This window comes from Trachurus trachurus, assembly GCF_905171665.1.
Source record: "Trachurus trachurus genome assembly, chromosome: 18".
Classification (NCBI taxonomy): Eukaryota; Metazoa; Chordata; class Actinopteri; order Carangiformes; family Carangidae; genus Trachurus; species Trachurus trachurus.
The window spans coordinates 5,090,243-5,111,198 of NC_139909.1; the positions used below are offsets into that span (position 1 = coordinate 5,090,243).

Here is a 20,956-nt window from a genome sequence, read left to right on the forward strand (position 1 = left end):
ACACACACACACACACACACACACACACACACACACACACACACACACACACACACACACACACACACACACACACACACACACACACACACACACACACACACACACACACACACACACACACACACACAAATACAGAACTTAATACACTCCAAGCTTGCACATACTGGGCAATATACACACACACACACTGCAAAAACTCAAAATCTTTCCAAGAATATTTGTCTTATTTCTTGTCAAAATGTCTCAATTTTAGTCAAAACTAATCTCTTTCCACTTAAAATAAGACTCATCACCTAAAAATTAACTTGTTTTAGATCATTTTCACTTGTTTCAAACTAATTTTCACTTGAAATAAGTAGAAAAATCTGCCAGTGAAAGCAGTTTTTTTTGTGCTTGTAATAAGAAAGAAAAACTTTCTCCACTATCAGATTTTTCTACTTATTTAAAGTTGAAAATATGCTTGAAAGAAGTAAAAAGTGTCTAAAAACAAGCTGCTTTTTAATGTTATGAGTCTTATTTTTAAGTATAATTATATTTATTTTGACTAAAAATTACATTTTGACTAGAAATAACAAATATTCTTGGTAAGATTTTGAATTTTTGCAGTGCACACACTATAAACGGCTGTAAACGCACACACATTTAGCAGCAATAGAAAAGAACTCGTGCTGTCGCTGCTCAGTATTTGTGTTCGTCAGTGTGCGTCCGTGTTTCCGGTTGTTCACAGGGTTGATGTCGACGTTACGTTATTCCAACATCTGGACCATAGAATAAATACAGCTGGAATCTGCCCAGATGTTGGAAAGCACTGACGATGTCTTTTAAAGTTATTTGAAAGAGTCTGAAAGTCTTGAAAAAGAAGTGACCACACACCGCGCAACTCTTCCACTGCAATGTCGAGTTGCATTGTGGGTAATATGCCACAGGTGCCAGGGTTTTTTGGGCGCGAAATCTGTCAATATTTCTTTTTCTGCTGCATTCAAGTAGAATCAGACAATGCATGAAGCATCTGGACGTAGAACAACTCCATGGCTCATTGTCGGTCGACGGTACAAAAACGATTGTGGTTGTTTTATTGGCCTAAAGAGACGGTTTTGTTCCCCCAGAGCAGCTCTGCCTCAGAGAAAGAGAACAAACGTCCTCTCAGTCTGCGTTAACTGCGTTTAAATAAAAGACCTATAGGCTTTGACTCGTTTTAGATCTCCATTGGCGATGGCTGCACTGCAAAAACTCAAAATATTTCCAAGAATATTTGTCAAAATGTCTCATTTCTAGTCAAAACTAATCTCTTTCCACTTTAAATAAGACTCACCACCTAAAAATTAACTTGTTTTTAGATCATTTTCACTTGTTTCAAACAAATTTTCACTTGAAATAAGTGGAACATTTTTTGTACTTGTAATAAGAAAGAAAAACTTGCTCTACCATCAAAATGTTCTACTTATTTCAAGTGAAAATATGCTTGAAAGAAGTGTTTCAAGTATATTTTCACTTGAAATAAATAGAACACTTTGACTAAAAAGTGACTTTTACAAAAAAAGTGTTTAAAAACAAGCTACTTTTTATGTGAGTCTTATAATGAGATTTGTTTTGACTAGAAATGACATTTTGACTAGAAATAAGACAAATATTCTTGGTAAGATGTTGAGTTTTTGCAGTGTGAAAACAGACCAGCCAAGGAAGATGGACGACTTCCTCTACTCTTATATTTAGTAGTGTGTTAGTATATATACAGTAAACTGTGTAGGTCACCAGTATCCACAAAGAGCAGCTTTAGTGATCTATTTATGTACTGATGAATAAAAAAGAAGCACAATCCACAGATATCCATTCCCCAGTAGGCTATTTACAAAAACAACTTGACATCCAAAAAATGTTTTTCATGACCCGTCCTCATTTTGGCTTCTAGTAGTTTGATACTGTTTGCTATGATGTTTTTTTACCAAAAAAATAAGAAAGCTACAGCGATTTTTATACGCGCACTACTAAAACTCAAAATCTTTCCAAGAATATTTGTCTTTTTTCTTGTCAAAATGTCTCAATTTTAGTCTAAACTAATCTCTTTCCACTTAAAATGAGACTCATCACCTAAAAATGTACTTGTTTTTAGACAGTTTTCACTTGTTTCAAACTAATTTTCAATTGAAATAAGTAGAAAAATCTGCCAGTGAAAGGAAGTTTTTTGTGCTTGTAATAAGAAAGAAAAACTTGATCCACTGTCAGATTTTTCTACTTATTTAAAGTGGAAAATTTGCTTGAAAAAAGTAAAAAGTGTCTTTTTACAAGCTACTTTTTAAATGTGATGAGTCTTATTTTAAGTATAATGAGATTTATTTTGACTAGAAACGACATTTTGACTAGAAATAAGGCAAATATTCTTGGTAAGATATTGAATTTTTGCAGTGCGGTGGGTTTGCGAAGAGTTGTTGAAACCCAAACAAGGACAAAAACAGCAGCAGCGGCCATCTTTGCTTCCATTGTAAACACCCGGAGTCGAGTCGGACTTGGATATAGTTAAGCGACAGCGGTGAAAGAACTAGCCTTCTCCCTCTCATGAATGTATGAACCTAAAGACCAAAGTATATATATGCGTCTTGTTGTCTTCTTTGTTGCGTACTTTGTGCCTGTCTGTGTTAGTTTGGGTGTGATTTCCATTTGTGTTTGTGATCGGAAACTTCTTCTCCCAAGCAATTTGGTTTTGCCAAGTGCAGCGAATAATCAGGAGCTTGTTAGCGATGAAGTCACTTTATTGAGTTTTAGCTATAAGCTAACCTTATATCTGAAACCGAGGCAATAAGTACAACCGAACGATGTCCGATCAATGCTAATGCTAATGCTAATGCTGCCGAGTTTTTTCCCTAATGTTGATGAAGAGAGGTTCAGGAAAAAAGAAACAAAATTTGGTCCAATGATTGGTGGTTGATCAGTTAGCTATTAAATGATGAGGACAGACACCATACATGTGCAATAAAACATTGATTTTAGCGGATACGCTAACTTAAACACTCCTAGCTTAAACTACAGTGTTAGCATGTTGCCTGTTATCACTAACCATCAAACATCGCATGCCAATATCTTCATCTTGTGTCAAAGAATATATGCTAAAAATGTTAGCGCACCGTGGCTAACATGGTGAGCTAATTAATGACAATATGTTAGCATTGTATTAACCCCCTTATTTTCACTCCTCATTGCAATATAATCTGCAAAAAATATGAATCTGTTGATCTTTTAAAAACCCGATGGAATAATTTAATAACACTTGCTGCAGTTTTGATTTGGTATTTCCAGAATCATGGAAAACTTTTGTCCATTTGAATAATAAAATAATGAGCCCACCACATAGGCTACCAGACGTGCTCAGCTAATGCTAAAAGATAAAATTATAAACACAATATTCTGAAAGCAACTTGAAAAAATATTATAATTAGCATTAGCCTAATATAGACAAATTTTTCGTCCATGTCGAAATTTAGCAAGACAAATTTATTCATTTATTTTTCATTATCGTCTTTGGATTCTGAAAAATTGTTGTAAAAACTGCATTAAGTGTTAGTTCACAACTTTCTTTGAAAAAACTGGATACAGGAAGTTGTCAGTGCAGATCAGATTGACCAAATTGATCGACATTGAACAGATGTAATTGTAAAGGAGATCGACATGAACAACATTTATGTAAAGTGGATAAAATTCCACTTTTACTGGTCAATGCTAAAGTTTTAGCACGTCACCTACGATGGGTCTTGTTGTGCCTGCGTTGCGCGCTGCCTCCTATCATTATAGTTTTTTTTTTTTATCATTTAACAGATAAACTGATCAACAGGTTTCACCAACACATTGTATTGGTGTCACGACCTTTTTACCGTCACAGTCTCTTTTCATAGACGGCTCACATGTTTCATCCAGTCGCATATGTCAGTGCCTCTGTGTATCTGTGTATAAACTGTATTTCTAAATAAGGTTTTTCTATAGGATTTTGCTTTGCATGTCAATCTGAAATATGTTAAATCTTTTTTCTTTTTCTAATATAAGACTTTACTGTATGTTATTATGTACTATGTGCTTTACGGCAGGAAAAGATATGATATGCCCCCATTTTATTTTATGGTTGTATGGTTCGAAACGGTGATCCACGTGGTGCAATAAAATGGAAACTGAATAAATGTTCATTTTGAGTGACAACAGCCTTTTTTGTCATTTTTGCCAAAGTTTCTATGTCTGTGTGTTTTGTCTTTTAATTCATATAGTGCGATTTACATAGAGCAAGAAAACATTTTAAGATATTCTTTAAAAACAAACAAACATGATACTTCACATTTATCTCTTTTTTTTTGCCAAACATAAGTTACAACTGTTATCCAGATTGTTCTTTAAAGGGATAGTTCACCCAAAAGGGATAGTTCACCCAAAATTGAAAAATGTGTTTTGTAGCGGAAGTTTCCCGAAGCTCCTCTTCCCGGTTCATCAAATTTGACAAACCGGGAAGAGGAGCTTCCGCTACTAACAAGCTTGAAAAATAGACGTATTTAATTTTTTTTCGGGACAATTTCGCATTTGAGGGCTTCAATACAAGACGGACATTACGTACGAGCAGCATGGAGGTATTTGGATGTTTTTTGGTGTGTCTTTTTGTTACGAAGACAGTTGGTATCCATTTGCAACCGTTATATAGATAATAAGTGAAATTTCAATTTTGGGTGAACTATCCCTTTAAAAAACCTGATTATCAACAAAAATGGACAAAAATTGGTGGAACCATTGATCACAGCAAAGCACAACCACAGCCTCATGTGTTTTTACAATTTATTTTGTCTTCATCCTAAAAGACATAAAACCACATATGTTTGCCTTCCCAACGCCTTGTTAAAAAGACATTTAATTACAAAAACATACATAGGTGCACAGTAAATCAAATATTGACACATGGTAGTCCAGTTGGTTTTGCATTACTGCCACCGTCTGTCACCATTATTCATACTGACTAATGTGTGTTGTCATTCACCACCTTATCGTGTCGTTGTGGACACAGACAAACACGCGTAAACACAGTCTGCACCCTGCATTGATTCATTCTGTTGATCCTGTGGGTGTGTTTCAGTGTGAGTCATGAGGTTTGTGGTTGTGTGCACATGTAAAAACAGTTCGATCCAGTTACTTTCAACATCAGTTATTTTATTTTCAGGACAGAAACAGGAATTGTCGCTTCACAGTTCGGAGGTTGAGGGTTTGAACATCTCACCAATACATTATTGTTGTCAAAAATGTCCTAACACTATAGTTCTATACACTGCAAAAACTCAAATATCTTACCAAGAATATTTGTCTTATTTCTAGTCAAAACAAATCTCATTATACTTAAAATAAGACACATTACATTAAAAGTGTCTTGTTTTTAGACACTTTTTTTTTTACTTCTTTCAAGCATATTTTCACTTGAAATAAGTAGAAAAATCTGATAGTGGAACAAGTTTTTCTTCCTTTTAACAAGAAGCACAAAAACCTGCTTTCACTGGCAGATTTTTCTACTTATTTCAAATGAAAATTTGTTTGGAACAAGTGAAAATTATCCAAAAACAAGTTAACTTTAAGGTGATGAGTCTTATTTTAAGTGGAAAGAGATTAGTTTAGACTAAAATTGAGATATTTTGACAAGAAATAAGACAAATATTCTTGGAAAGATTTTGAGTTTTTGCAGTATATCAACACAGGAAGAGATGATGCGTTTGTTGAGGACTACGTATTTTCAGTGGAGCATGAATCCACAACCACCCTCACCCTCAGTCTCTCATGTTAAGCACACAGGTATTTTGAAATGCTTTTCTATTGATACAACGTTGAACATTAACTTTTTTTGGACTTAAGTCCATATATTTATTCTTTCTCATGAACATTTCCCAGCATGCACACTGTTTTTATTCCCTTAAGACATCTTGTCATCATGTCGTAAGAAGTACAACACCAGTGTTTACAAGGACGCTTCTGAAGAATCTAAAGAAACAAAGAATCTGTTATATTATCAGCTTTTAACTACACAATATAGGGACACAAGAATTCACAATGATAATATGACAGTGATATTTGAAGTTTGAAAACAACATACAACAATATATCACTCAAATTCATCTTTAAGTTATTGATAAGATAAACAAGGCCTGACACCTTGCATCATGATATTATCATATAGTGTGTACTATACAATATACAATATCATATTTTATTAAATAATACGTTTATTCCTGCAGGTTATTGTTGACACATACACTGCAAAAACTCAAAATCTTACCAAGAATATTTGTCTTATTTCTATAGTCAAAATGTCATTTCTAGTCAAAACAAATCAAATTATACTCAAAATAAGACTTGTCACATAAAAATTTGCTTGTTTTTAGACCCTTTTTACTTCTTTCAAGCACATTTTCACTTGAAATAAGTAGAAAAATCTGATAGTGGAGCAAGTTTTTCTTTCTTATTACAAACACAAAAAACTTGCTTTCACTGGCAGATATTAGTGAAAATTTGTTTGAAACAAGTGAAAATTATCTAAAAACAAGTTATTTTAAGTGTAAAGAGATTAGGTTTGGCTAGAAATTATACATTTTGACAAGAAATAAGACAAATATTCTTGGAAAGATTTAGAATTTTTGCAGTGTAGCTACATTTTGTTTCCAATTCACCATCTTTTTTGCCAAACCACACGGTCCGCCTGTTTATCATCGAAACCATGACAACCGATGTCCAGTATTACCAACCAGTGGAAGCTCTGTTGGGTTCTTCTGTTCCCACTCTGCATCAGCTGACCTCCAGTTTCCTGCTTCAGACCGCGACCTTCAGCACCGACTCTTTATTTGCTTATGTCCAGTTACTGGAATCTGTGTTTTCTGACTCGTCCTAATGATTGATTGATATTGACATCGGTGGACAGAGGGGACAACAAACTGTTGGTGTCTGTCTGTATCTGTAGCCGTCTCTTCATTATAAGATATTTCTATATTTTCTTGTTGTCCATAATTTTATTTATGAGCAGGGAGGTACTCGTGTTCATCAGGATGAGATCGATCCGAGTTTCTCTTCTCTTGCTGTTTTTATTCGTGATTTATTCCAAAACGGTGAGTAAAACAGCTCCTGTGATTGTCTTCCTCTGAATATTTAGCTACTTTTGTTTTTGGCACTTGTGTCCAGTTGGGTTTTCGTTTGTTGCTTAATGCTTAGTGTAAGGATTTGTGCAAATCTCTGCTGTTTGTTTTATATGGTTTACTGCAGAACTGATCATAAATTAATCCAACCAATGACTTGATTTGACTTTTCAAAGATGGGGTAGAATCACTGATGAGGATTTTAAGCGTCAGTGGAGTCACTTAAAGACAAATTGATGATTAATATCAAAGATCGTCCTGAAGTTCACAGTCATTACTTGCACGGTTTTAGTTTTCTGGAATCTGAACTGGAGTCTACCTCGCTCAAGAACAATGCTGCCATTAGAATTGGTAAATGTGTTAAGTAAAGTCAACATTAGTAACTATTCCCTCAAACAAATGTTGAAAAAGACAAGTGAAGTGACTTTCAGATATAAAGACAAAATCCAAAGTTGTGAATCATCCGATTCTGTATTTTTAATGCTCCTCCAGTCGAGTCTGCCAGAAGAGGAGGTCCCATCAGGCATTGAACAGGTCCAGCAACCAGTGAAGCTGCCGTTCCCCCTCCCCCAAAAGCCCACTGTCCTCCCCACAGAGCCCGCTGTCCTCGTCCCGGAGCCCACCAGCGCTGAGACAGAGGACTTCTTGGATTTAGCCAAGTGCAAAGGAAATAAGTAGGTTTACTTTCTGAAATGTCTCATCCTTGTTTGTATCTTACACTTGTGTTACCCCAATACCTCAATAAGAACTTAAGGGGAACATCTTCAAACATGGTACCAACGTCCACTTGGACTAATCGATGAACTTGATGGAAACACACCTCATACCTCATGCTCTACTGTCTACGTTCACCAGATTGACACGTGCATCATGCAGCCGGGTGTTTTGTTCTCCGTGGGAGCGTTGTGTTGAAGGAGAGTGCACCTGTAAACCGCCGTACCTCTGTCCCTTTGAAGACGCAAAGCAAGTCTGTCGGCTAGCCTCCGAGACGAGCTTCCGCTCCTACTGCCAGGTACAAATGAGTCACAGTGTTGGATATTTACTGGTGAGACAGTTGTAGAAGGGAATTTGTCACGGATATATCGGGTTTTAAAAGGTGTAGTTCACCCAAAATTGATTGAAATTTCACTCATTATCTCCTCCCCCTCATGTGGACTAAGGGCTGGGAGAAGTTTCAGAGTCCTCCGTGGCTTCTCTGAGTTACAGGGGGTCTCGGCGTAGCAGTGCATGTCCATATAACGGTTGCAAATGGATACCAACTGTCTTCGTAACAAAAAGACACACCAAAAAACATCCAAATACCTCCATGCTGCTCGTATGTAATGTCCGTCTTGTATTGAAGCCCCGAAATGCGAAATTGTCCCGAAAAAAATTAAATAAGTCTATATTTCAAGCTTGTTTGTAGTGGAAGCTCGGTTCGTCAAATTTGGACGAACCAGGGTCTGTCCTCTTCCCGGTTCGTCCAAATTTGATGAACCAGGAAGAGGAGCTTCGAGAAGCTTCCGCTACAAAACAAGCTTGAAATATAGACTTATTTAATTTTTTTCGGGACAATTTCGCATTTCGGGGCTTCAATACAAGACGGACATTACATACGAGCAGCATGGAGGTATTTGGATGTTTTTTGGTGTGTCTTTTTGCTACGAAGACAGTTGGTATCCATTTGCAACCGTTATATGGACATGCACTGCTACGCCGAGACCCCCTGTAACTTGAAATTTCAATTTTGGGTGAACTATCCCAAATAGGAAATAGGAAGTTTTGGACGAACTGAATTTCAATCTTTTATCAAACATCCAAATCTGGATTCATGTAGAATCAGTAAAATCTACATAATAGTTATTTTCCAGCTCTCAGTATCTGGCTGATTGCAACAGGACATCTAGGGTTGAGAGTCTTTTAAGATCTTCAGTAAATGTAATTAATTATGGACGTAACGATCATGTGTTTTCCAGGCAATGGCCATGGGATGTCGGAACAGGGAATCCTCTATGTCCCACTTTAGTGAAAATTGCGAGGGTTCGTTCTCACAGAAACATTCAGCACTTTTAATCGCTTTATAGTCCTTCTCTTCTAGTTAATATTATCTTTGTCTCCACTCAACAGAAGAAGTAGAGAAGTTCCAGAGTTGGATAGACGGAGAGACCGGAGTGGTCAAGGTCATCGTTCCCAACGGCAAACACAACGCAGGAGAAGAGCTGCTGGTTTGTGAGGAGCGGTGGGACATGGCTGCTGCCAACGTGGCCTGCAGGGAACCACTGAAACCACTGTGAGACGAGATGCACTAAAAATGCTGCACACACTGCAAAAATTCAAAATCTTACCAAGAATATTTGTCTTATTACAAGTCAAAATGTCATTTCTAGTCAAAAATAAATCTAATTATACTTCAAATAAGACTCATCACATTTAAAAAGTAGCTTGTTTTTAGACACTTTTTACTTTTTTCAAGCAAATTTTCCACTTAAAATAAGTAGAAAAATCTGACAGTGGATCACATTTTCCTTTCTTATTACAAGCACAAAAAACTTGCTTTCACTGGCAGATTGTTCTACTTATTTCAATTGAAAATTAGTTTGAAACAAGTGAAAATGATCTAAAAACAAGTTAATTTTTAGGTGATGAGTCTTATTTAAAGTGGAAAGAGATTAGTTTTGACTAGAAATGAGACATTTTGATAAGAAATAAGACAAATATTCTTGGAAAGATTTTGAGTTTTTGCAGTGCATGTACACTCTGCACATTGAGGCTGTTGCAATTCACACCTTCACTGGAAAAGCAGATTGTTGGATGTCCGTCATCTGTCCTGGCTTTTGTCAGACAATGAGAAACATAGAAACTGAACAACTGAACTGCATTTGGTTAACGCTACACTAACGATGTGTCTTGTTTGCAGCGGGGCATCGATCGCTGACTCCGTCTCATACTCGTCCCTGACAGCCGCCCATCCCACAAAGCGGTTTCCGGACCGATGTGTCAGCATCCGTTGCCAGGGTTTCGAGAATTCCCTGTCTGAGTGTGTAATCTACAACAGGGAGGCGATTCGCAACGGGAAGGTCGCCACAGCAACCTGTTACAATGAATTAGAAAGTGAGAGCATACCCATTCTACTCTATTCATTTACTTTGTGCATGTTTTTTGCGTGTGGGATATTTGTCGCTTGAACATTTTTTGATAACAACCCAGGATCTGTTGGGTTTTCCACTTCAGGCATCAGATATCATCACCCTTCTATCCAGGAACACACATGGTCTAAGACCTTTAGGTGTTTCTCTTCACCCTGACTCATCACAATGAGCCAGGACTGTCATCCAGCCCTGACTCCTTTCCTTCAGAAAGAAGGACTTAGGGTATTGTGGTATATTGATGATGTGTTGAAGAAAAGAAGGGATCACCGCTGACACGTCTTCGCTTGTATTCAAAAAACAACTTTATTAACAAGTAGAAGAACTGTGTACAAAATATGTTGAATCCTGGAACATCTCTGGTGCCAATATGAGATCTCTCTCTCTCAACTCGAAAACCTTCCTTTTTATATGTTGGCTTATCTCCAACACTCCACCTTCTCCAGACAGAGATGCTGCAAGAGCAGACTGGTAACTGATGATGCAGTAGTATGAGTAGGAAACATTAGTGCATCCAAAGCTTTTCTTCCCTTTAGGGAAAGTTTATTTCAAGTGTCATCCTGTTGCCTAAACTTGCCAGAAAGTCAGACGTAGCTTGGCCAACACCAGGGTCTGGTGAAGGTGTATTTACCCCCGACTTCCAAGAGGCATGACCAACAGACGTAGATCAAAATACCTCTGTACGCAGTTGGACCAGCCTCAAACCAATCAGAACATCGTTCCAGATGAAGAGACTAGCTGATAAACTAAACTTTTACCGAACCCTGTGGACAAGAGAGCGACAATGTCCTTCTTGAGAATGGAGGCTTCTTTTGTGAATTTTTTTTTTTTTTGGGTGAAAAATCGATGTTATAATTTCTTACAAACCCGAAGCAACAGACAAATCCAACGATAGCTGCTCTTCATGTTGCATGTAAACAAAAGCTGCTGGACGTCACTTCTCTGTCGTCATTGCCTTAAAGTCCCGTTTGTGATTGGTTCCCCAGTTTTTTGGGGGAAGTCACCCAAAATCACCTCCCAATCAGATGGCCATTGAACAAACCCAATGCCCTGTATCTCATATCTCTTACCCATTAGAGAAGACAACAGGATCATTCAGTCATATTGAACCATGCATATCCCCTTAGGTCAGATGACTTCTAAGCAAATTATGGAACCCATGAAGTAGAGCATCTGTCCAGAAACTCCTTCAGTTCCAAACAAGGCACACATACATACAAAGAAGAATACATGATGATGATAACAAGATATTAAAGCAAGGAAGTTAAGGTGTATAAGTATCCATAGTCCTTCTTTCTGAAGGACTTAGGACTGAGTTGCTAGTGCAGGATTTCTTCAGGTCTGCCTGGTAATCCACCTTCTCTGAACTAGTCTGTTGATTCTGTATCCACAATGGCGAAAGCCCCATTTGGCCTGTTGGTGTTGGCGTTCATCAGACTGGATGTCACACTAAAGGTTACCGATAATATCTGCCTTCATGTCCTCTACCTTCGCTGTCAAAGTCCTCAACCCCTTACGCTCCCATGCAGAAACCTCTCAGTGTATAAGACTGAAACTAATCCTCTGCCTAAGATTTGGTGAGTTGACTTTGTAGTGTCACTAATCCATCATCATGCCTGAATGTGCAGTGATATCATGGGTAGATAAAATGCTTTGCCCCCAACAGATGCCTTCTAGTTGCTACAGTTGGGTCCAAGATGCCAGAAGCACTCTGGGTATCCAAATCGGGACATAAGAAAGTTTATTGTCATTGTATATCTACAACAAAATTTCAGTTTGGTATTTTCAAAAATTAAAAAAAACAAGCCACACAAAACAAAATTTGGCTGACAATGAGTCATATTGGTCCGCTCTCCAAAGATTTCATCAAAACTGGTTCCTTGATGACTGTTGAGGGTCAATGCGACACATGATGACACTCATCCACTGTGTTTCTTGTACTTTGTTATACTTGTTCTGTGTTTTTGAGTTGCATCCGTTGTGTTTCAGAGCAAACCTGTGATCCCGACTTCACATGCGTCAACACCAAGTGTGTACCTCTGAACCGCACATGTGACGGAGTCGATGACTGTGGCGACCGCAGTGATGAAATGTGCTGCAGAAGTAAACCACACACACACACTCACACACACAGACAGACTTACGTAAATACACTCAGTAACTGTGAGTCCCATGTGCCATTATGTGATTTATTTTGTTTGTTTGTCAGAGTGCAGGAACGACGCGTTCCTCTGTAAGACGGGCGTGTGTTTACATAAAGAATCGGTCGGTGATGGACAAAGGGACTGTCTGGATGGAGAGGACGAAGCCGTCAGCGATCCATCTACTGCCCAAAGTGAGATACTTTTGGATTCGTTTTGGTTTCTCTAACAAGACAAAACAAGCAAAGCAACGTTATTAGTTTGTACCGTCCAGTAAGAACAGTCGTATCTAGAACTGTGGTAATGCCAAAATGTAAACACCGGTGTCATTGGCCGACTTGACACTTTACTACGACGACTTGTATTCATGATATATTCAATGTATATTTCTAATTTGTCACAGAACAAGAGGTGGAGATGAATGCACACCGAAGCTTAGGTAAGCCTTTAACCCTCCTGTTGTTCTCCTGGGTCAAGGAAGGAAGGACAAAAGGAAGGAAGGAAGGCAGGAAGGATGAAGGGATAGAAGGAAGGAACTGGAAGGAATGCAGGAAGGACCAAGAGAATGAAGGAAGGACAGAGGGAAAGATGGGAGGAAAGAAGGAAGGGAAAAGGAAGGAAAGATAGATGGAGGGAGGGAGGAAACAGATTGGGTCAATTGGGTCAAAAAAGAAGGAAGGAAGGAAGGAAGGAAGGAAGGCAAAAAGGACTGTGGAAAGAAGGAAGGGAAACGGGAGGAAAGAAAGATGGAGGGAGGGAACAGACCAGGTGAATTGGATCAAAAGAGGAACGAAGAAGTAAGGAAGAAGGGAAGGAAGGAAGGAAGGAAAGAAGGAAGGGAAAAGGGATTGTGGAAAGAAGGAAGGATGGAGGAAGGGAACAGATTGGGTCAATTTGACCCAGAAGGACAACAGGATTCCATTGATCAAACTGTTGTTGTCCATGGCGATGATGACTGTGATTTGATCTTTGTATTTTTTTTCTTCCTGATTGCAGAACACACCTCTCCCAAAGACGGTACGTAGCCTTCACAGACACACATCAGAACAAGTGGTTTCACACTTCCTGTCCAAAGGTGTGTAGATGTCCTTGTACCAATACCACTTTTCTTGCGATGGATGGGAAGAGTTGGCTTTCCTACAGTGTTGTGTGGTGATTCCTGTTTCAACCAGTATAAAACCTTTAAAATGAACTGGAACACCGACTGTTCAATGGATGTCCACACAGTTGTGGTACTTGTTGCAGTCTGGTCAAGTCCAAGTCAAACCAAAGACACTAGATCATTTTTATGACAAATCAGTTTGAAGGCAAATTATTCAGACCAAATCTTTTCATTTTAACAACTGTGTGCACATGTGTCTAGAAACGAGGAAGGCTAGAAAACATCTGGAGGACCAGATAACCTGTGGGAAAGCCAACATGGACATTGTGGACAGTGAGGCGGAGTCGGAGCGAGGAAGGACCAGCCGAGTCAAGAGAGTGGTGGGAGGAGTCCCGGCCAAACCAGTAAGTTAGAAACACACCTGCTGCTCTGTCCTCAGTCCCTCTTCATTCACTTCAGTGGCTTCTAAATGGATTTAATCAGTTTCTCAGTTTTGTAACATCCCAGTTAATTCAGCTTCAACAGAAAAAGGTTGAGAATCACTGGGATATTAGCCTGACAAGCCAGACTACATCATTAACATGTCTAGTCTGGCAACGACCGGTAGACCTCGGCTCAATCCAGGGGGCGGGATGAAGGCTGTCTTTCAAACTGCCTCTGCACGCAATAGGGTAGCGCTACGACCAATCAGAGCAAAGAGCAGGATGACGTCGGTAGATTAAACTTTTCCCGTATCCCGTCGGCAAAACACCAAATACATCCTTCTTGGAAATGAACGACTTCAGTGCAGTTTCTTGCTCAACTTTTGTAGAAAATGACAAGTTAAATTCTTTCAAAGTTGATGCCAACGCCGATTCAACGATTCCTTTGCCAAAGCCATCTTGTCATGTTTTTCATCGTCATCGCGTTAAGCCGCCCAACGACTCTCTAAACAGATAGAGCGCTGTGATTGGTGAACACAAACGGTGTTCGAGACTCAAAAAGTTCCTATGGCTCGTTTCTAGACCCACCTATGGAGCAAATGGATTTGCTGCCACTAGGGTGCAGATAGATTTCTAGGCTACTGGAATACATCAAGTTCCTTTGATTTCCTAATGGCCCACAACACTGTCACATGTTTTCTACGACATTTTTATTTTATTGTCTTGTGAAAAAGTTCAAAATCCACAATCAAGATTTACCCAAAACCCTTCGCACACCTATCTACAGTCCATCAGAGATTGGATTATTATATTCTTGTCAAACCGTTGATGTTGTTTCAAATCTGTACAAAAGCTTGAATGAAATTACCTTTTACTTGAATGCAAATGAGACAGACTTTTTATTTCTTCCTGTATGTCTGCAGACTCAGATCCAGTGGCAGGTTGCCCTGGTGGACTACGACAAGATCGACTGTGGAGGAGCGTACATCGGAGGCTGCTGGGTCCTCACCGCTGCTCACTGTGTCAGGTAGGACCACGGCTGGGAGAGCAGACTGGTGACTGATGATGCAGTAGTATTGGTAGGAAACATTAGTGCATCCAAAGATTTTCTTCCCTTTAGGGAAAGTTTATTACAAGTGTCATCCTGTTGACTAAACTTGCCAGAAAGTCAGATGTAGCTTGGCCAACACCAGGGTCTAGTGAAGGTGCATTTACACTGTAAAAACTCAAAACCTTACCAAGAATTTTTGTCTTATTTCTAGTCAAAATGTCATTTCTAGTCAAAACAAATCTCATTATACTTTAAAATAAGACTCATTACATTAAAAGTAGCTTGTTTTTAGACACTTTTTTTTTTACTTCTTTTGTGCATATTTTCACTTGAAATAAGTAGAAAAATCTGATAGTGGAGCAAGTTTTCCTTTCTTATTACAAGCACAAAAACCTTTCTTTCGCTGGCAGATTTTTCTACTTATTTTAAGTGAAAGTTTGTTTGAAACAAGTGAAAATTATCTAAAAACAAGATCATTTTTAGGTGATGAGTCTTATTTTAAGTGGAAAGAGGTTAGTATTGAGTAGAAATTAGACATTTTGACAAGAAATAAGACAAATATTCTTGGAAAGATTTTGGGTTTTTGCAGTGTACCTCCGACTTCCAAGACGCATGACCAACGGACGTAGATCAAAATACCTCTGTACGCAATTGGACCGGCCTCAAACCAATCAGAACATCATTCCAGATGAAGCTAGCTGATAAATTGAACTTTTACGAAATCCTGAGAACAATGGCTTCTGTTGTGATTTTTTGTTTGCCTTTTGGTGAAAAATCGATGTTACAGTTTCTTACAAACCCAAAGCGACAGACGAATCCAACGATAGCTGCTGGACGTCACTTCTCTGTCGTCATTGCCTTAAAGTACCGTTTGTGATTGGTTCCCAAGTTTTGGGGGGAATTGGAAGTCGACCTCAGCAGCTTCTTCTCCAGACGGATCAGCAAAGAGAAATTAAATCGCTGGGTTGTTCGTCTGGATTCACCTGGGCTAAAACAGACAACTCATAATAATAATGCAGTGTTATTTGTGGACGCTAGTATTAAAGGGACAACGAGGAGTTTTGGAAAAGCAAAGTGTTTTCACACTACATTTATGAGCCTCCGCACCGTGAAATTCTTTGACCGGCGCAAGACAGACTCATGTTTTCATTCATCAAGAATTAAAGTCAAAAGGTTCAAAGACGATCACATACCGTCGTAGTTCCCACCATAAACGGCGATTCGGCGGCGCTATTCTCATGATTCGCCACGAAACCGAAAGTAAAGAAACGCTGGTCGGCTCGCCCAGCATTTCCACCACCACTAATAATAACAAAATAACCATAGAGACAAAACGATATATTTATCTAAAATGGGCCCATTAACAAGTGTGGGTAGCGGAGATTCATCCACATTAACGTGAGACTTTTTTATAACCAAATAGAAACTCCTCGTTGTCCCTTTAAAACCAGTTCTTGCTCCATTTAAAATGATATACGATGTTGTGTCTCTGATACAACCCTCACTCTTGTTACTATAGAAACAACCCCTATGCCTTCAAGGTGAAGTTTTCTCTGTGGAGGAAGGCTTCAGCTCAGGACACCACCGACATCGTTGGTGTTGAAGAAGTGAACATCCACCCCCAGTATGACTCTGTCTTCTTTACACAACAATAAACTAATCCAGCTCAGTGTAACGTTACAGAACGGACAGTAACGTGGTTTGTTTCTACTTCCTGTAAGGTACAACGCCCGGACCTATGAGAACGACATCGCTCTGCTGAAGCTGCAGGCGCTTCCCTTCAGTGACAAGTGTCTGGACGAGAACCCGGCCATCCGGGCGGTGTGTGTCCCCTGGACCAATCAGCTGTTCAGACCCGACCACGTCTGCAGCATCTCAGGATGGGGACGAACCGCAAGTCTGTACATTTCTGTCACCGTCCGATACTAAACCGACGGCTACGAAGTTGGAGATTGAGACTTCTTTTCTGGGCAAATTGAATCGTAGGCAACTGGACTTGTATTTGTATTTGTCTGGGAAGACGTTTCGCCTCTTATCCAAGGGGCTTCATCAGTACGCACTACACTGCAAAAACTAAAAATATCTTACCAAGAATATTTGTCTTATTTCTAGTTAAAATGTAATTTCTAGTCAAAACAAATCTCATTATATTCAAAATAAGACTCATCACATCAAAAAGTAGCTTGTTTTTAGACAATTTTTAAAAACTTTTTTCAAGCATATTTTCACTTGAATTAACTAGAAAAATCTGACAGTGGAGCAAGTTTTTCTTTCTCATTAAGCTACAAACACAAAAAACTTGCTTTCACTGGCAGATTTTTCTACTTATTTCCATTGAAAATTAGTTTGAAACAAGTGAGAATTATCTAAAAACAAGTAAATTTTTAGGTGATGAGTCTTATTTTAAGTGGAACGAGATTAGTTTTGACTAGAAATGAGACATTTTGACAAGAAAGAAGACAAATATTTTGAGTTTTTGCAGTGTAGTTGGTCCAACCAGGGCCGTTGGAATTCTGGGCTCCCTGAAAGAATAAAAAAGTGGGCCCCTGACTTTTCCACTTTTTTTCTTAGACTACTTATGTATTATCATTTTTTATTTAGCCTACTTTGTTTTGATGCTAATGCAGCATTACTATGAGTATTAGTCAGGGTCTTATGCAGAAAAATTCAGTCATACAAAGATTAGACAACTGGGATTTTTTGTGGGCCCTACTCGGCGTTGGGCCCCTAGAATTATCATCACCTTTCTCCCCTATACAACGTCCCTGGGTCCAACTAGTGCGGACTAGTGAGACTTGTTGCGTACGAACTGATCTGATGAAGCCCCTTGGATAAGAGGAGAAACGTCTTCCCAGACAAATACAACAAGTCCAGTTGCCTACGATTCAATTTGCCCAGAAAAGAACGATGACCTGGATGAATGAGAATATCCATAGACGAGATTGAGACTTGTTAGTAGGGCTGGGACGATATGCTTTTCTCCCGATTCGATTCTAATTTATCTGCACACAAATACTGTAGGAGCCTATAAATGAACATACTCCATTATAAAGTGAACTTAAACCCTTTTCAAAACCTGTACTCTCTGTATGTAAAAAAGGCTAACAAATGCACATTGCACAATATTTGTGACCCGATCCATCAAAATGAGTCACAGTGACCCAAATTTCAAAGTTGAGATTTTGGTATCAATGGAAAGATTAGAAAATAAGCTTTAAAATTATACCCTAGTCAAAGTCATACATTTGATGGTTTTCGAGATGTGGCCATTTGAATTACGATCTTTCACTCTCTTATTCTGTTCTAAAACCTGAGAAAATAGCAGTTAAAGTTTTTGCCAGTGACTCTGGCATCTGTTCCTGTACCACGTGATTACACGCACCCTATACGGTCCCTTGTTGTCATAGAGGCACCATTCAATGACCCTCGGAAAACAGGGAATCTCACAATTCAGATGCTTTTTACAGCTCGTTTCTATCATAAACGGTTCAGAAGTTGTCATGTTTTGTTGATATTTTGTAAAACATGTGTATTTTTAAATTTTGTGAATCGATTTTTTCTCCCACCCCTACTTGTTAGTCTGACGTAAACCTGTGTGGTTGTGTGTTTCTGTGTTTCAGCTGGGCGGGCGTCTCGGGTGCTGCTCTGGGCCAACGTGTCGCTCATCCCCCAGTGTGAGAAGTTCTACGGCGATCGCTTCAGACCGGGCATGATGTGTGCAGGGGACCCGACCGGCCGCGTGGACTCGTGTCAGGGCGACAGCGGCGGTCCTCTGGTCTGTGAAGACCAGATGGGGATCTCCTACCTGTGGGGCATCGTCAGCTGGGGCAACGAATGTGGTTCGCCAGATTTCCCTGGAGTTTATACACAGGTAACTCAACAACAACAACAACAACATTGCAAAAACTCAATATCTTACGAAGAATATTTGTCTTATTTCTAGTCAAAATGTCATTTCTAGTCAAAACAAATCTCATTATACCTAAAATATGTAGATTTATACAAATACATACATAGTTATACATAAAAAGTAGCTTGTTTTTAGAGACTTTTTACTTATTTCAAGCAGATTTTCATTTGAAATAAGTAGAAAAATCTGACAGTGGAGCAAGTTTTTCTTTCTTATTACAAGCACAAAAAACCTGCTTTCACTGGCAGATTTTTCTACTTATTTCAAGTGAAAATGAGTTTGAAACAAGTGAAAATGATCTAAAAACAAGTTAAGTTTTAGGTGATGAGTCTTATTTAAAGTGGAAAGAGATTAGTTTTGACTAGAAATGAGACATTTTGACAAGAAATAAGACAAATATTCTTGGAAAGATTTTGAGTTTTTGCAGTGAACAACAACACAAAGACAAAGTGCAGTATCTGCATTTTTTCAAATTTTTTTTGTTGACCAATCAAAAGTGTGCCATATTCTCTTCAATCTGGTAGAATTTGATATTGGTACTGCTAAAATTTCCAGAATTATTGGGCTTTTTATTTTGCTGTCCATCCAAAAAAGCACTGTGAAACCAAGGCAAAGTGCAGAGTACTGTACTAACTACATTCTATAATTTATTGGAGTAATACCAAGGCAAAGTGCAGTATCTGCACCAAAACCAAGGCAAAGTGCAGTATCTGCCATAATACGGTCTTTCATTGGTCAGAAAGACAAAATACAAAATACATCAGTCCACCTTTATCTAATCAATTATAGACTTGGTAGTTATTCATAATTTGATGCTTAAACCTGACACAAAAAAACACAAACAGCTGTTTTTCTCAGTTTGGCATTTTTACAGATACTGCACTTGGCCTTTGTAGGGCAGAACACATCTGTACACAAGGAAATAACGCACTGTGTGTTTGGTATTAGTGAAAACAGTTATAGTTTTTTTTTCAACCCTAAAAAATCTAAACAGTTCTGTTTTTTTTTTTTTTTTTCTATTTTCATTAAGGTTCAAGCAGACCACATATTATCCTTTGCATATACTTTCCATAGAACCATGCATTTTTTTCCTGTAGCATCGTGAGCTACAGAACAATTATGCATAAACATAACAAAGCGAGTAACACAGCTTGCAAACATACATACATAAACACATAAATAGGGTTAGGGTCAGTGAGGGACATTGTAGCTCAGTCCAGATCCACAGCATCTAAAACTGGTTGCCAGACCCTTGTAAAACCCTCCATGTCATCATGAAGGCTATAAGTCAATTAATAAGAGACTATTCTCATTACCTACCAATCGTCCAGTGTAGGAACGTCTGTATGAATCCAGACTTTAAGAATAGTTTTTCTTTGTTCTGTTTTTATAATGAAACTTTGATAAGTAATGATGTACAATGATGTTAAAGTTTGAGTTCAGGGTTCAAGGTTTTTTGTATATTTAGCACAATATGGGCTGTGATCTGAAATGGTTCAAAAGTCATTTTTCATTTCAGCTGCACTTGGTTGTAAATGAATCGGCTGAAAAACACAAACAGACACATTTTCACACATTTTTGAGGGAATTGTCAACAGAAGGAAGGAAATAAAGACGTTTATTATGACCAACACATCATCTGATCGATTGTATCTAATACAGAAACTGAGACAATGATGATCTGTGAAGTGAAGTTTATTTATCTCACTCTTTCCAAAGTTCAAAGATAAAAAACAGCAACTTTTTCCAGTGTATTGACAGATTTCATTGAGGAGTTGAACTAAACAACATGGCTTTGTCTCTGTCCCACAGGTGGCCGATTACTTTGACTGGATCAGACTCTACACCGGCTGGCCTGCAGTCACTAAGTTTAACATGTGAACTGTGTTTTTTAAGGATGAAGGATACTTTAGTTTTACTGTGAATAAACTCTGAATAAACTCGATTGCAACCGTCAAAATGAAATATATTTTTACTGCTCAGTCAAAAACAGGCACATGTTTCTCTTAATGTGAAATTCATAATAATAAAAAATGACATTTGTCTTAAAAAGCATGGAGACTTTTTGA

The 20,956-nt window shown here is 38.5% G+C and overlaps 1 protein-coding gene across 1 annotated transcript; it reads left to right on the forward strand.

The window, feature by feature from the left end:
* The first annotated feature begins 6,905 nt into the window (after nucleotides 1-6,905).
* cfi (complement factor I) lies at nucleotides 6,906-20,942 on the forward strand. Its single transcript, XM_083992373.1, has 16 exons — nucleotides 6,906-7,109; nucleotides 7,629-7,810; nucleotides 7,992-8,148; nucleotides 9,092-9,155; nucleotides 9,243-9,405; nucleotides 10,033-10,226; nucleotides 12,251-12,364; nucleotides 12,471-12,596; nucleotides 12,806-12,841; nucleotides 13,399-13,419; nucleotides 13,766-13,908; nucleotides 14,850-14,953; nucleotides 16,497-16,601; nucleotides 16,699-16,874; nucleotides 18,598-18,848; nucleotides 20,700-20,942. Exons 1-16 carry the CDS (start codon nucleotides 7,020-7,022, stop codon nucleotides 20,766-20,768), a joined length of 1,995 nt encoding a protein of 664 aa, XP_083848499.1. The 5' UTR covers nucleotides 6,906-7,019; the 3' UTR covers nucleotides 20,769-20,942.
* Nucleotides 20,943-20,956: the final 14 nt, after the last annotated feature.

What these genes read in the sequence shown, in the direction of transcription:
- cfi (XM_083992373.1), top strand. Translation starts at nt 7,020, where the DNA reads ATGAGCAGGGAGGTACTCGTGTTCATCAGGATGAGATCGATCCGAGTT. An exon ending in GCCAAGTGCAAAGGAAATAA is followed by an intron (nt 7,811 to 7,991) that starts GTAGGTTTACTT and finishes TACGTTCACCAG; the next exon opens with ATTGACACGTGCATCATGCA. An exon ending in GAATGCACACCGAAGCTTAG is followed by an intron (nt 12,842 to 13,398) that starts GTAAGCCTTTAA and finishes TCCTGATTGCAG; the next exon opens with AACACACCTCTCCCAAAGAC.